The 14,790-nt window shown below is 41.4% G+C and overlaps 1 protein-coding gene across 9 annotated transcripts in view; it reads right to left on the bottom strand.

The window, feature by feature from the left end:
• The window catches only part of LOC123774609 (uncharacterized), a 178,182-nt gene that overhangs the window by 81,786 nt on the left and 81,606 nt on the right, over nucleotides 1-14,790 (bottom strand). For all 9 annotated transcript variants that reach the window (XM_069303937.1, XM_069303938.1, XM_045769067.2 and 6 more), the window contains 2 exons: nucleotides 13,911-13,986; nucleotides 2,618-10,756 (listed from right to left, as the gene is read on the bottom strand). In XM_069303937.1, coding sequence (XP_069160038.1) covers nucleotides 2,618-10,756; nucleotides 13,911-13,986 — 8,215 coding nt within the window. The remainder of the gene's footprint in view (nucleotides 1-2,617; nucleotides 10,757-13,910; nucleotides 13,987-14,790) is intronic.

Here is a 14,790-nt window from a genome sequence, read left to right as displayed (position 1 = left end):
CAAATTCGTACAAGAAGGGGGGGGAGAGGGGAGAAGAAACCCCACCTTGTAACAACAAGCCCTACGTTAAGGGTACCAACACCTAAGTGGGCTCAAATGGGGCCCAAGCACCCCCAAGTCAACTCCTCCCCAGCCCTGGGATCTTCTACGCCAGGACCAAGGGCAGAGCTGTCCTCCAAACCCTCTGCTCCTAAAGAAAAGGCAGTCAACCGGAAAAGCTAGGAAAAGGAGGGGTCCACTGGTCATACTCCGAAGCCCCAGATGGAGTAGCAGGCTCAAATGCATCTATCGCCGAACCGGAATGGGCAGCCCATGAGACCGCCCGAGTCCTACCACCATCTACACCCTGCCCTGACTCCAAAACTCTCAGATGTTTGGAAGCCGGCAGCTTAGCAGGGCAAAGCCGAGGGAGGTGCAGACAAAACCCAAGTCGAAGCGACTAATGCCCCAAAGTCCGGGTCCCTATAACCAAAGTGGGGCAGCCACGAGGCTTCCGGAAAGGCATCCAATCTAGCGTGTTGCAGCAACCAAAACCATGCATGCAACGCTTATGCCGCCTGTACCCTATTACCAGTACCAGTGGACTGGGTGAATTGGAAACCCAGCAAAGGACACCACTCGCAGGACTCCCGAGTCGAAGGTGTCACAGACCCAAACAGGCAGAATGATGGAGGCAAAACTGGTAAATGTCACCCTGAGACAAGGGGGAACAGAGCAACCTTTTTATAATATAATAATAATAATTTTATTTAGGTAAGGTACATACATAAAGAGATTTTACAAAGTTTGTTGGCTTTATAGATAGAGCTAGTACATACAATGCCTAAAGCGACTATTATGCAAAGCGTTTCGGGCAGGAGACTTTTTACTTGCACAAGGCGAGATGGGACCCAGAGGACGCATCCATTGGACCAATGATTCCCAATGGGGTTTTCCAGGACCTTTAAGCTGACTGCTAAGGGAAGCCCAGGCAAGGTACTGCTAACTGGTTGGCCCAAACTACAGAGATATCAATTAAAGCTGAACCACTGCGCCGTGTACAATCACAGGAACCTAATGGAGAACTGCCAGATTAACATAGGAAGGGCAATAACCAAGGGGCAGACCCCCCCCCCACCAGGCAACAAACATAAAGAAAAAGAAAAACCCTGCAAAAGTACAACGTCTCCAGGAGGAACAGAACCAGCCGCTGTGTAATAGGTGACAAGCTGCACAGTACTATGCTTTCATGGACCGAAGGCAAGGTACAAATTCTACAAATTCCCAGCGAAAATACTACCTCCTACCCAAGATCAAACGGCAGAAATGAAAACTACAGATGACCCCCAAGGACGGGCAATCACCAAGCAGCAAAAGATCCCTACAGAGGTAGTTCCCAAATGACATGTAGAAGGCAACACCCAAGCCACAAGGGCAGTACTTACAGGGCATCTAGGGAAGGTGGCCCTAGGCGCATGCAGCCCCAGTACTCCGTGAATTACTCCTGGCTTGCACACCACTACACAGCAGACCACATCCGCAAAGGGACAGCAATGCGAGCCAGAGTCGAGCGACTGCCACACAACACATCGGTCTCAGAACTGGGGTGGGATGGTTAGCGCAAGGGGTCTGGGGCTCCCCTTTTCCCCTCCCAAGGAGGGGGGGAGCTGCGCAGACGGCTGTGCGGTGGCAATTGTAACGTCATGCTTGTTTTCAGATTGTGGAGTGCTGCTTGATAGTTCGGTTTTCAGTAGCAATTTTAACTAGATGGAGTTTGTTTTGAGATGCCTACCTTTCTGGGTGCCTAACCCAGTAAATGGCATACATAGAATGCTTCCAACCACATGGGGGTTTCTATGAGCCATTGCTCCTTGTGCCTCTCTGAGGGAGTCAGGTTCTGGCTCATGGTTCCCAGTAGGCTAGAACTCTAATCGAACTGACTGATGCCACGGTCTAATACACACATATCATACCGGTATAGCTCTGGGAAGCCGGAGGGGCTCTCCACAGAAAACACAATTTGTCTATTCTTTAAATTATTCACACTATATAGCATCATGGATGAACAAGCACCCCCTACACTCCTAGTGAATTGTCATATTCAAGATAAACAAATGTAAACTCCCCATTTACAAACCACTTTCATACAGTCTTGTTCCCTTCCACAACACATACCATACATTATTCACACTTGAATCCCTCTTCCTTACACCCACTCACATTTCTGACCATCATCCTTGACTTCCTCTTTTACATTCAATTTAACTTTAAAACACTCTCATCATCAATTAGTTCAACATGGTCAAATGATATTGGTATAGTCTTCTCAATCTTGCAATTTATCAATGTTTGCACACATCTCTCTCCATGACATTTTCATTCCTTAATCCATCTATTCTAATACCACACACATTTTACTTCTCAGATTGTAAATTTCTACTATTCTAATTTCCGGCAATACCATTGTGAGGTACTTTTTCTAACCAGGACATTCAATGCACCAGCCACTTTCCTCTCAATCACCAAATTTATCAGATAAAACATTTAGTTTCACAATATAAACTTATAGTTAAAATATTCGTCACTTAACTGTACAAGACTTAATGATACAATAATAAATGAAATATGGATGTTGTACCTTTGGAGAAAGACGTGGGTCCAAAAGCTGGTGTGCAGGACGAATTCTCAATTTTGGCATTTTTGGCGTTTGCTGGTTTATTGTAGAGGCCTCTCTTAGTATCGACTGGATTGAATCTTGAAGTGAAGATCCAGTATTTCCCTCAGAAGATGTACTGATGTCCAAAAAGCTGTCTGAAGCCTGAGGGGGATCTACAGGTGCTGTTTTCTCCTTTCCATCTGTATCAATATCTTCACATATCACTAAAGTGTCGGAATCACTATCATCTTCATTGACATTTTGTGTACTTGTACACACATCACCTGCTACAGGTTTCTGCTGTGGTTCTTGCTTCTTTTCCAGATTTTCCTGCTGCTTTTTTTTAGAATCTTCATCAAGCTTAGCAGAAAGCTTTCTGATTGTATCCTGAAGAAAACCTTTTCCTGGAGCTATTTCATCATCAAAAACATCAGTATCAATTGCACTCACAGTAGACTCGCTATCACTTTCTGCCGAATCATTTTCATTTATTGCAATCCCCTGCATATCTTCACTGGCATTTTCTGCATCATTGTCATTTTCAACAACCACCTCATCACCTTCCTCTGTAACTGATGTCTGTTCTTTTTTATCATTTTTAGTTTCATTTGGTTTTTGCTCTTCTACTGTACCTTCATCTGCCTTTCCCACTTTTTCCATTAAAACACCACTCGTATCTGTTAAAGCTGGTAACACAGAGATGGCAGGTGATTGCTCTTCCCCAGTTAAATTTTTTGGACATAACTCTGTTTCATCTTCTTGAGTATCCTCATCCAGTTTTTTACTAATAGAGTTTAACAAAGACATTCTCTTATGGGCTTCTTGAACAGACATTGTAGTATGAATGTTTAAGGATATTCTATCTACAAGCTGCTTGGCCTTTTCTTCCACCTCTTTTTCATCAACTTCTTCGTCTCCAACAAAAACATCAAGATCAGGACCCTTTTTACCCTTTTTCTTTTTTTTACCTTTGTACTTCGGGCGGGAAACGGGGGTACTTTCAGAATCGCCAGAAAATTTCCGTAGCTCTGAGTGCAACACAATATGCCTGCTCATGTTGGCCTTGTGAATATCTGCTTTACCTCCATGACGATGTTTCACATGCTCTTCAGCTGCACCTAAGCCAATTCTAACAAACATGCATACTTTACAAACATGGATGTACAGCCAACCATTTTCTTCAATCATTCCTAATATGAAGAATTTCTCTGGTTGGTTATGGTGGCATTCTGTATGATGTGACTGAAGAAGGGACAATTTATAAGTACGATGACCACAAAGTTCACAGCTGTAGCGATACTCGCCAGTATGACTAGAAACATGATTGTAAAATTCTTCCTTTTTTTCAGACATGTAGTTGCAAAGACGACAATGATAAACACATGAAGCTGCCTTGGGAGAATGCTCTAAAACATGATAAATTAAATCAAAACGACTGTTAGATATGTAGTCGCACTCTTTGCATGTAACACTTTTCTCAAAACTCATATTAGGTGGAATCCAGCACAGGTTCAGTGAAACATTCTCTTTCTTATTTATTTCCTTAGGAGGACCAACATGATCCTTTATCACAGGTGGAAAGTCTTCTTTCTTGAATTCACATGGTAATTCTCGATCTGTGTGAAAGTTAACTATGTGATTAGCCATGTGTCGGCCAAAATAATCACACATGTCACACTGAAACAAATCCACCACTCCCCCATCATCCCATTCAACGACCTCTGCTGTTAGGGGCTCCACCACAGAGCCTCGAGTCACTCGTCGACATTCTACCGAGGGCACAGACACAGATAATTTACTTCTCTTTCCCTTCTTAACTTGAGACTCTGGAGTTTTTAGATCCCGACCTTCACTAGAAACCACTGACGCATCATCTACAAAACTGCTTGTACTCACTTTCCCCACACTAGCTGCATCATCATCACCATCAATATCTTCATTGCTAATTGAAGTATCACCACCATTTACATCCATTTTGACTGATGTTTCAAATTTAGCATTGCTGTTATTAGTAATCTTCATAGTTTCTGTACTACTTTCACGAACAATGTTACTTTTTTCACTTTGATCCTTTTTAAAGGCTGGCAAGTCCTTTCCATCATCATTCACTTTACTTTCTTCCAAAGCTTGACACTCTCTTGTAAGTAAATTTCCAGTATCATCTGAGGATATGCTCTTATTTTTGGTGATCTGCATAGCACCTGACCTCTGCAAATTTACAGATGCTTCTGTAGCTGATGTTTGCTCTATGGCACTTCCTTCTTTTCTTGAGTTTATATCTTCTAACTTTTCTTTCAACTGGCCTCTGTAATTGCCTTCTGCACTGTTTGTTTCATCAGCACAAGAAGCAGTTATAATTGAAGACTCCATAGCATCATTCTTTTCTACCGAGTTTAAGTCTTTAGAAATAAAGTGTACTTTGGAAGGATCATGTTTATCATCATTTGCCTTATCAGTTTTGTATTTTCCCTCTCCACTTTCAATTACCATATCAATCATTTCATCTAAAACGTTGTCATCTTCCTTAGACTTTGTGACAGCAGATTCATTTGAAGGAAATCTTCCTTCAATTATTTGCAACTTTTCTGGAGACCAGTTATCACTCAAGTCACTTTTTGATGAAATAACATTATCAGTTATTTGATGACTTGCATGAGGAGGACTCAAAACATTAGCAAGGGCAGATGCATTTGGCAAAACATTGCAAATGGTTGGGTCCACATCTAACAAGCTCGGTGTAATCTGAGTAAGGTCAGGCAGTTCATCGGATGAGGCATCATTCTCAAAAAGATCAAATTGATGTGTATTTTCTCCCCCACTTTTGAAGGAGGAATCTTGAATGTCCAAGCGTGACTTTTTCCTATCTGTTCCTTTAGTTGGTGATGTCAAAACCCGCTTCGTGCTTTCTCCAGGGCTCTTAATAATGACCACATCTTTATCAGCAAGGTTATCTTGTTCTGGTGAATAATTACTAGATATTTTCCTTGCTTTTTTCACCTGAGCAATATTCATGACATTTGCAACGCTGCATATTTTCCTTTTCTTACCTTTTCTAGAGGTTGGGGTGCCAATGGCTACCTCCTTCCTCAGTGCACTATTCAATTTGGAATTAACTGGAAGGAACATTTCATCATTTGAGTCACTATCTTTAGCTTGATCCCAATCTTTCTCATTTGTTATAGCGACAGGAATTACACTCTGCTTTGAAGCTTTTGTAACTTTTCGCAAATTGCTGCCACTGGAAATTGGTATTTCAATCTTGACCTTCACAGATGCTGCAGTTTCTGTTATTTTCTTCACATCTTCTGCTGGTTGTAATACCTCTGAAATTTTTTGTCGTCCACCTCTCTTTTTTAGCTTATCATCAGCACATAATGTGATTACAAATTTATGAGGAACAGGAATCAACACTTTAAGCTTATTCTTCTCAGGAATTAATTCTTCAAGTTCACCCTGGGTATGACGTGTTAATTTGAGGCCCACAGAAGAATGCAGGTCAGTTTCATAATCAGTTATATATTTATCTTTACTTTTCTTACCACGTACCTTTCGAGCAGATGAACCATTCTTGGTTGGTACTTTCTTTTTATTTTTAGTAGACCCTGTTCCTTTCTTCTTTCCTTTTTGTTTACCAACAAAAACTTTGCTTTTCTTTTTTTGCTTAACTTTCTTCTTTTCTTTTACCTTTACAGGTAATGGCTGATCAAAAGGTTCTTCCGACACCTGTGAGCTTACTTCAGATTCTTCAGTTTCATCTGCATCTGACACAACAGTTTCATCAATAACCATATAACCCTCATCGTCATCATCATCATCATTGCTAGGATCAATCTTATCACTGCTAGTACTTAATGACTCACTTTTAGAGCTACTAGATTTATTTTTCTTTAGTTTTTCATCCCCTTCCGAATCTGAATCAGAATGAATAACAATTTTCTTAAATTTCCTATTCTTCTTGTTTGCTACTTTTATATCTTGCCAATCATCATCAGACTCAGATAAATCCTTTGCCGAGGATTTATACTTTCTATTGCTTGTTGCAACAGATTCATTTTTGGCATTTTTCTTTTCGGATCCTTCAACTTTACTCTTTCTTTCATCACAAGCTGTATCCTTTTTCTCACTTTTTTGTGTATCCTTTCTAATCTTTGGAATTTTGAAGCTTAATATCTTACTAGATGATTTTGGTGGTACTTTAACTCCACAAAGCTCTGAATACTGGTTTGTATTTCCACTAATATCATTTAATCCTTTCTCAGGCTCTTGTGATTTGCTTGATGAAACAGGTTTATCTATGCTTGTCACAGAAGAAGCAGTGGCAGAACTGGGTTGTAATGGCATACCTGTAGATTCTTTCGGTCGAGACTTAAAGAATGGATTTCCATTTCCCCTAGGTCGCTCAGGAATGCGTAATTGAGCCTCTCTATCGCGGTTTAATTGCTCATAGGCATTTTTAGCTTGTCGTAGAATTCCAACCGTGCATATTCTGAGTGATATTTGATAACCCTGTAAAACATGTCCATTCATGAGTTCCAAGGCTTCACGAGCACTGGCATGACTGGGAAAATGAACATAGGCTGTGCCCTTACACTGGTAGTGGCTATCTAATTCGATAGACATATCACGTAGGATATATTCCTGAAAGAAGTGATAAATGTGATTAGAATTTGTAAAAGGAGGCAAACCTCTCATCATCAAGCATGTAAAAGTTTGTCCAATCAGGGACCCACTGGCAGACTGAGACGGATTAGGGTCCACCGACCCTATACTTGAATTAGATGGCTGAACAGGATAATTCACAGGTAATGCAGGTGTCTGTTGTGCCTGCCAAACACTTCCTGCTGTTCTCTCCCCCCTAGAAGTCATACGTGGATCTCTGCACTGGGATCCTGCCACAGTAGGGTAAATACAAGTTTCTTGTCGAGGATCCCTGCTTCCCCGAGCTGGACCACTGGAGTAATTACCTAAATCTTGTCTAGGGTCACGAGCTGGTGTTTTGGATCCAATATAACTGCTTGAATCATGCCTTGGATCTCTAGCCTGAGGCCCAGTTGCAAGAGGAAATTTCCCTGGATCTTGTCTCGGATCTCTGTTTACAGAACTAGACACACCAAAGAAATTCCCAGAATCATCTCGTCCATCTCTAATCAAGCCACTTGAAAAATTTGAAGAATCTTGCCGAGGATCCCGATTAGTTTGTTGCCTTGGGTCCCTAAAACTTGATAACCCTCCTGTAGTTGAAGTTGTAGATAATCTTGGATCTCGACTCCTTGATACACTTGGTGTGGCTTCATTCTCTGTAAGAGACTCCTGATGCTTTAACCTTGGATCTCTTGGAAGTTGTGCCGAAACATTCTGATTAACTTGTCGAGGGTCTCTCACAGATGCAGAACCTTCTTCCATTTCTGCATCGTTTGCTTTATTTTCTGGTAAGAGTAGGTCGAGTACAGACATAGATTCATTGCTCTTAGTGCTTGGGTCAGACTTTGATGACATATTTTCCTTAGTGTTTATGCCTGGAGTATATGTTGGCGATTTTACTTCTGGTAAACTACTTGTTTGTCTCTTTAACTTGTACTTTTCCATTAGAGTAGCAGCTACACCCTGTTGACCAGGCTTAATAAGTTCAGCAGCTTGATGTGCAATTCGAGAACGAATGCTGTCTAATCTGCTTACCACATATTTATGCCCATCTTTAACAGGTACCTCCTCTGTTGGTTTACTTGTGGTATGTGCTTGAGAGCTAGATGATTTTGGAGAAGGATGTGGTTCAGGAGGGGGTGATTTTGGTAATGGTGGTTGAAATTTTGTAGGTGGTGGTGGCTGATGTGGTTTTGGCAATGGAGGCTTAACTGATTTTGGCAACGGGGGCTGAGGTGGTGTGGAAGATGTGGGTGCAGTAGATTTTGGCAATGGAGGCTGATGTGGTAGTGGTGGCTGTGCTGTAGGTAATGGAGGTTGAAGTGACTTCGGTAGTGATGGTTGCTGTGATTTGGGAAGTGGAGGTGGAGGATGAGGAAGTCTCATATCTATATCAATTATATTTTCTTGTAAACTATGTGAATCATTTGATCTTGTACTGGAAATACCTTGAAACCAACCAGCACCAGAAGTTACTGAATGTGTGCTGGTAGTACTACCTGACTGACTGTGTGGAATATGGCTGGTTGGTTTATCACAAACTGGACCAGTAGCAGCTTGCCTTTGAGGAAGAGGAATATTGGAGAGTGAAACCATCATGCCATTTCCTGAGTCAGGAGTTGTAGCTCCATCTTTCATATGTGGCACTTGACCAGGATGGGGAATCTGTCTCTCCTGCATTTTGGCCTGGTAGCCATGAGGTAGAGGTATGTTCTTTGGTATCTGCCGAAGATCAACATCCTTCTGACCCCTGACACCAGGATGCCGAGACGCCGCTTTTTCTGCATCCTGGCTGTTCCACACTTCTTCTGGATCATAGGGCTCATCTTCATCAACTTTTGATTTTGAAGCAGGCCCCACAAAATCCTCATAACGGTAGGATGGGCCTTGTCCAGTATTAGAAGTATTTGCATTAGGTCGCTCATTAGCACGGATCTGTGCAAGAGCTTTCTTTATTGCTTCCAGATCAACCCCTTTTTGTGTAAGATTTTCAAGAGGTATGGTTTTCACTGGTGTATTTTCTTCAGAAGAAACAATTGGACTGAATGATGCCTCCATATCAGGGGACTGAGGAGTGTCCACACTTAATCCATAACTAGGAGACTGGTCTGGTGATAAAGGTGTATCACGAGGGGTGACTTGGTTTTCTCTCAAGTGAGAAGTCTGCTGTAAAGCAGCATTAGGATTGTTTGAATGAGAGCCACTCACTTTCCAATGGCATGACTGGTCTCTTGAATCACTACTTCGGCTGAGAGAATATTCCTTTGTCACATTTGTGCTATGAGACGGCCTTGCAGCCTTATCATCATACTGAGATCTGTGTCTTTGGTGACGATGTTCTCCTCTGTCATCTGTCATTTCAGATGTAGACTGACTTGAACTTCGCCGAGTAAAAAACTGGTCTCCTCTGGCTCTAACTTCATCTCTCCAGCCTCGGGATCTTGATGATGATGAAGATGAAGAACCAGCTTCCCCTTCTTTTGGTGCAGATGAATCTCCAAATATCCCAAAAAGTTTTTGAAGCTTCTCTCTAGAGCTCTGGAATTTTTCAGGATTTGGTTGTGATATATTTCCTATTTCACCAAAAGGAAATGGTAATTCATTGCTAGTGGCTGAAGGTGGCATAGGAAGATCAAGAAGACTGTTCCGCTTTGAAGTCAACTTTCCATCCTGGCCTTTCTCTTGCTCATTGAAGCTATGCTGACGCTCCACTCTGTGAGTCTCTCTCTCCCTGTTGCGTTCTGTCTGTCTATCCTGAGCACTGTTCCCTCTGGAAGTATCACGTTTCTTTTCTCTCTCATGTTCCTTATCTCTGGAACTGCTTCCTCTATCTCGGTTTCTCTCATATTCTCTTTCATTTGTCGATCTAATTCTCCCATCTCTCTCAGTACTCCGATCCATTCCTCTATGTCTGTTAAAATCATGATCTCGTTTTCTTTCAAAATCTTTGGATCTTCTACTTTCGTGATCTTTTTCCCGACTTCTTTCAGTTCCACGTTCTCTGTTTCTCTCAACACGTCTTGACTCATTTCGATCAAACTCCCTTCCTCGATTTCTTTCATAGCTACCTTCCCTAGAAATCTCCTTTCCTCTCTCTCTCATTCTTTCATTATGTCCCAGGTCCCTTGGCTTTTCTACTTCCCTTCCACTAGGATCTCTTGTACTTTTCCATTCCATTGATGTGGATTTTGCCACTGGTGATGATTTGGGTTGTTGCATTGGGCTCGCACCACGTCCAGAAGAAGATCTACCAGCACCTCCATGTACATGGCCAAAACTATGCCCTGATTTATGACCCGATTCTAGGCCAGAAAGATTTTTTCTCATTCCAGATTGGCTTGTTTCAGGTTCAGTGTAACTCGAACCAGGTCGAGAATGATTTCGTTCAGTACCAGACTGACTTGGTTCAGGTCCAGAATGACTTTGCTCAGAGCCACTAGAACCAATATCCGTTTTAGGACTAGATCCGGCTACAGGTTTCTGAAATATAAATCTGAATCAGTACACTACATCTGAAGAAAGATCAAAATACGATTACTATCTCCATGCACAGTATGAAAATAAAAAGTTTTACTCTAAGTACCACCTCCACTGTTTAAACATTTCTTAAAACTAGAAACCCTCATCGCTAATGATCTACCAAGCACCATCTCCATTGCAACAGTACTGTTTTTGCTAAACATTCCATTAACTGCATTAGCATCATCACTTGATATATTTAACCAATGTTATGGATTGGGATCACAATTTTACACATAGAAATGGAGAGGAATCGTGTATTCGTTTACGTACAATTTGCAATGCTTCTTTTCACAAGATCCCGGCATACAAAAACGTATGCATTTTAAGTACAATACAGTAATTAGTTCATGCTTAATTAGAACCAAGTAGATAAAATTAACGTGTAAAAAGCAGGCTTTGCATTTTAACAAAAAGTTTCTTATTCATCATCATGATCAGTCAATTCCTGAGACAAAATCTGACTGGGTCCAAAGAATGAGATATGTGCAGTCATTGTACAGCAACAAACTGCAGGATCAGTTTTAGGAAGATTTGTAAGTCATATTGGTGCTAGTGAGAACTAGAGAACCTTCAATCCAGGACTGAACTCCTATATGAAATTTACATAAGAACTAAAAAATCCCCTATAAGCACACCTCATGACCAAGCATGACATCCAAGTTCTTGGAAATAGTCAGCCAAATAGCCACTACTCCCAACTTTCCCCAAGCAGCAGCACTAACACAACACACTGCCCCAGTTCAATCTACCCACCTACTTCCCAACACAAATAAAAAGTTATGCAAAAGTGAATAGTAAAAGAATCACTCAAAACAAAGAGGTTCATATTAAACTAGTTATGAAACAACAACCTCTGCCCTCCTCAACAAGCTACCAGCTGTCGGTCTTGTAGCTGATGAGCAAAAGTAACTTTTGCCTTCCCTAACCTGCCAATCATCCAGTTCTGCTTCTTCTCTAAATGCTAGCCATCCTTAGGACTCTGTCCTATGGGAGCCTTTTGCTAGCATATCATTCCTTCCTTTTTTGATATTTTGCTTCACAAGTGTGTTTTCAAGCCACAGTATTGAGTGAACTGGGCTTTATACTTGCTTGGGGCTGGCTGCCTGGGCCTGGGTCACTATTCCCCAGGTGCTCTTTTCGCATTGCCCCTTGCATAGCCAGAGTTGCTTTTCTGGTGTGTTCGGGAGTGTGTCCCTAAAAGGCCTAATATTTCACTATTTTCTATGGGCTAATTATACTGAGCAAAATTTACATTTCAACCGATCATACGACATCCCAAAACTAGAAAACCTGTGAATAAATAGATTTTACCACATGTAGCTTATTTCTCAGGCTCCAGCCTCAAAACCTCATTTTCAATGGCACTAAGTCCACACCTGGGTTAACAAAAATCATGCCAACTCAAAATGAAAACTAACTGAAGAATTTTGTTTTAAATTTCCATTTCTCTTAGAGTTACAGCCATATTAAAAAAATAATTCAAATCCTGATTGGAGTCACATTAGTGAGGTTACTATAGCAACAATACCTCACTGCCCTGGTGGATTTTCTCATTGATATATATCACGTTAATGCGATTTCTGTGTTTGGACCAGAGCCAGAACCTGGCCCAAGGAGATGATGATGATCTGTCACCTCACCATGGAAAGCACCCATAAAGTCAGCGAGCGAAAACAGACAACTGCTGGTTCAAGAAGAAAACGAGGCCTCAAAACCTGCCCACTGAACTTCTCCAACTATGCAAACAAACGAATTTCTCAAGACTAACATGTGCTCTCCACCTCTTCCCCCTCATTTAAAGGATAAGGAGGTTTGGTACCCACACCCTCCAAGGGCTTGAGTTCTCAGTTTTGGAACAAATGCACACACATTCCCTCCCAGTGACCTAGAAGGGAGGGAGGGAATCGGAGTCACAGGTGACCACCCAGAAATTGGCATTTCATTACATTCAGTGCTGGCTTTCTAGGGCAAGCCCCTTGTGGCTTCCTGAAGCTAACTACCCATGGAAAAGGAGAAACTACAGGGATTTACCAAGGAAGTAGAACTGCAGGCAGTCAAAACGAGGACGAGACTTGAGGGCGAGAGACCCGACCCAATGTCACACAAGGAAGGTGAGGCCCAGGAACATTAACTGAATACCAGACCACTAGAATCCTGTTAGATCACCAACAATCCAGCACCTGACTATCAACCCAGGAAATAGTAGCAAACATAGCCGCTAGAGCAGCGCATTTATGAACATCATGGGCACAAGGGTAGACAGCAGGCTGGTTAGACTTAATAATACTGTGAATGATTTGAGAAGCCTTGGAACAGGGACCCAACAACACAGGATCTACCCACCAAGGCAGATTCCGTGCCACAAAGTTGGCAGCAGAGAGTTGCTACCGGACACAGCACATGAAGCACCCCTGACTGAACCAACCATCAAGAAACAAAGTACCCCCCTCCAGAAGCTGGTCGACTCGTTCTTCTCCAGTAAAGAAGTACGGTAGTTGGCTGCAAACTAACAAAATGCTCACCAGGGCCAAAAGACCTAAAACCCAGCCTCCGGAAGACAGCATGAAGCTCCTTGACGTGTAGCGGCTCCACCAATGCCATGCGATATGAGGCGACAGTATTTGGCATAAAATGACGATAAAAAAAATAGTCAAGAAAGAAAGGAGAGGAACAACAATAAAGAGGCAAAAGGAATACCAAGAAATCTCATACTACTACCGAGAAGACAACCACATGTAGATCATCATTTAAATAGCCATCTGCTTGCAGTAAAGATGATGATGATAAGAGACGTGTCAAAAAGTCCCGACACAAGGAGCAGAAGAGAAGGTCAAACCAGAGAACTAAGTCACTGGGCCAATTTTCTGATAAAAGCAGAGTCATGGAAAAACATCCGGATTCCCTTCCCCTGGTAGAATTCCAACCTGACTAGGACCATGGTTGTAATCCTACCAGGTGGCCTTGTTAAACACTTACAAATCGTACATTACTGGGTAAAATTGTCAAAGACAATGATAATATTAACCAAAGGCAATATCTTGAGTAAAATACCAAACATGCAAATTTTATCAAACAATGTAAGTCAAATTATTTCATACAGAGTATTACTTACCCCCTGGGCTTTCTGAACCTTTTCATGCATGCTGCGTATAACAGCTTCCATCTTCTCTAACATCTCCATTCTCGGCCTATAAAGTGACAAAAATTCTACAATAATAGAGGCCCATAACCATAAATAAAAATAAATTTGTCTTAAACTACTTGTCTTTTAAGTAATAAATTATTACTTTAATAGGTAATTTTTAATTACAGATTAATTCAGAGAATTCAAACTCAGATACAGAGAATTCTTCCCTATTTATTTGACTGAATCCCATTACTATTTAGTACATAGTGATCACATCGCCTTTTTTCTTCCATCTTCTAGTTTTGGCATATTTAATGCCTCTAACATCTCCTCATAGCTCTTGTCCTTCAGTTCCGGGAACCATTTTGTTGCTTGTCTTTGCACCTTTTCCAGTTTGTTGATGTGCTTCTTAAGATATGGGCACCATACAACTGCTGCATATTCCAGCTTTGGTCTAACAAAAACCATGAACAATTTCCTAAGTATTTCACCATCTATGTATTTAACAGCAATTCTGAAATGGAAGAGTGTAGCATAGGCTACTCGCACGATGTTCTTTATGTGGTCCTCAAGTGATAGTTTTCATCTAGAACCCCCCCCATAGATCTCTTTCTTTATCATTACTTTTTTAATATTTTTCACATAATTTGTAGGTTGTGTGGAGTCTATGTTCTCCTATTCCACACTCCATAACATGGAATTTAATGTGAATAAATGCCATTTGCCAAGTGGTGCTTATTTTGTCCAGGTCTTCTTGAAGGTTGTGTATTTGCATGTCCATAAGTAATGAATCTGTTACCTACAGAATATTGAAATAGATACTGTCATGTTCATATTTACCACTGCTTATCGAGATGCAGTCACC

Source organism: Procambarus clarkii, chromosome 51 (genome assembly GCF_040958095.1).
Source record: "Procambarus clarkii isolate CNS0578487 chromosome 51, FALCON_Pclarkii_2.0, whole genome shotgun sequence".
Taxonomy (NCBI): domain Eukaryota; kingdom Metazoa; phylum Arthropoda; class Malacostraca; order Decapoda; family Cambaridae; genus Procambarus; species Procambarus clarkii.
This window is presented reverse-complemented; position numbering and strand designations above follow the sequence as displayed.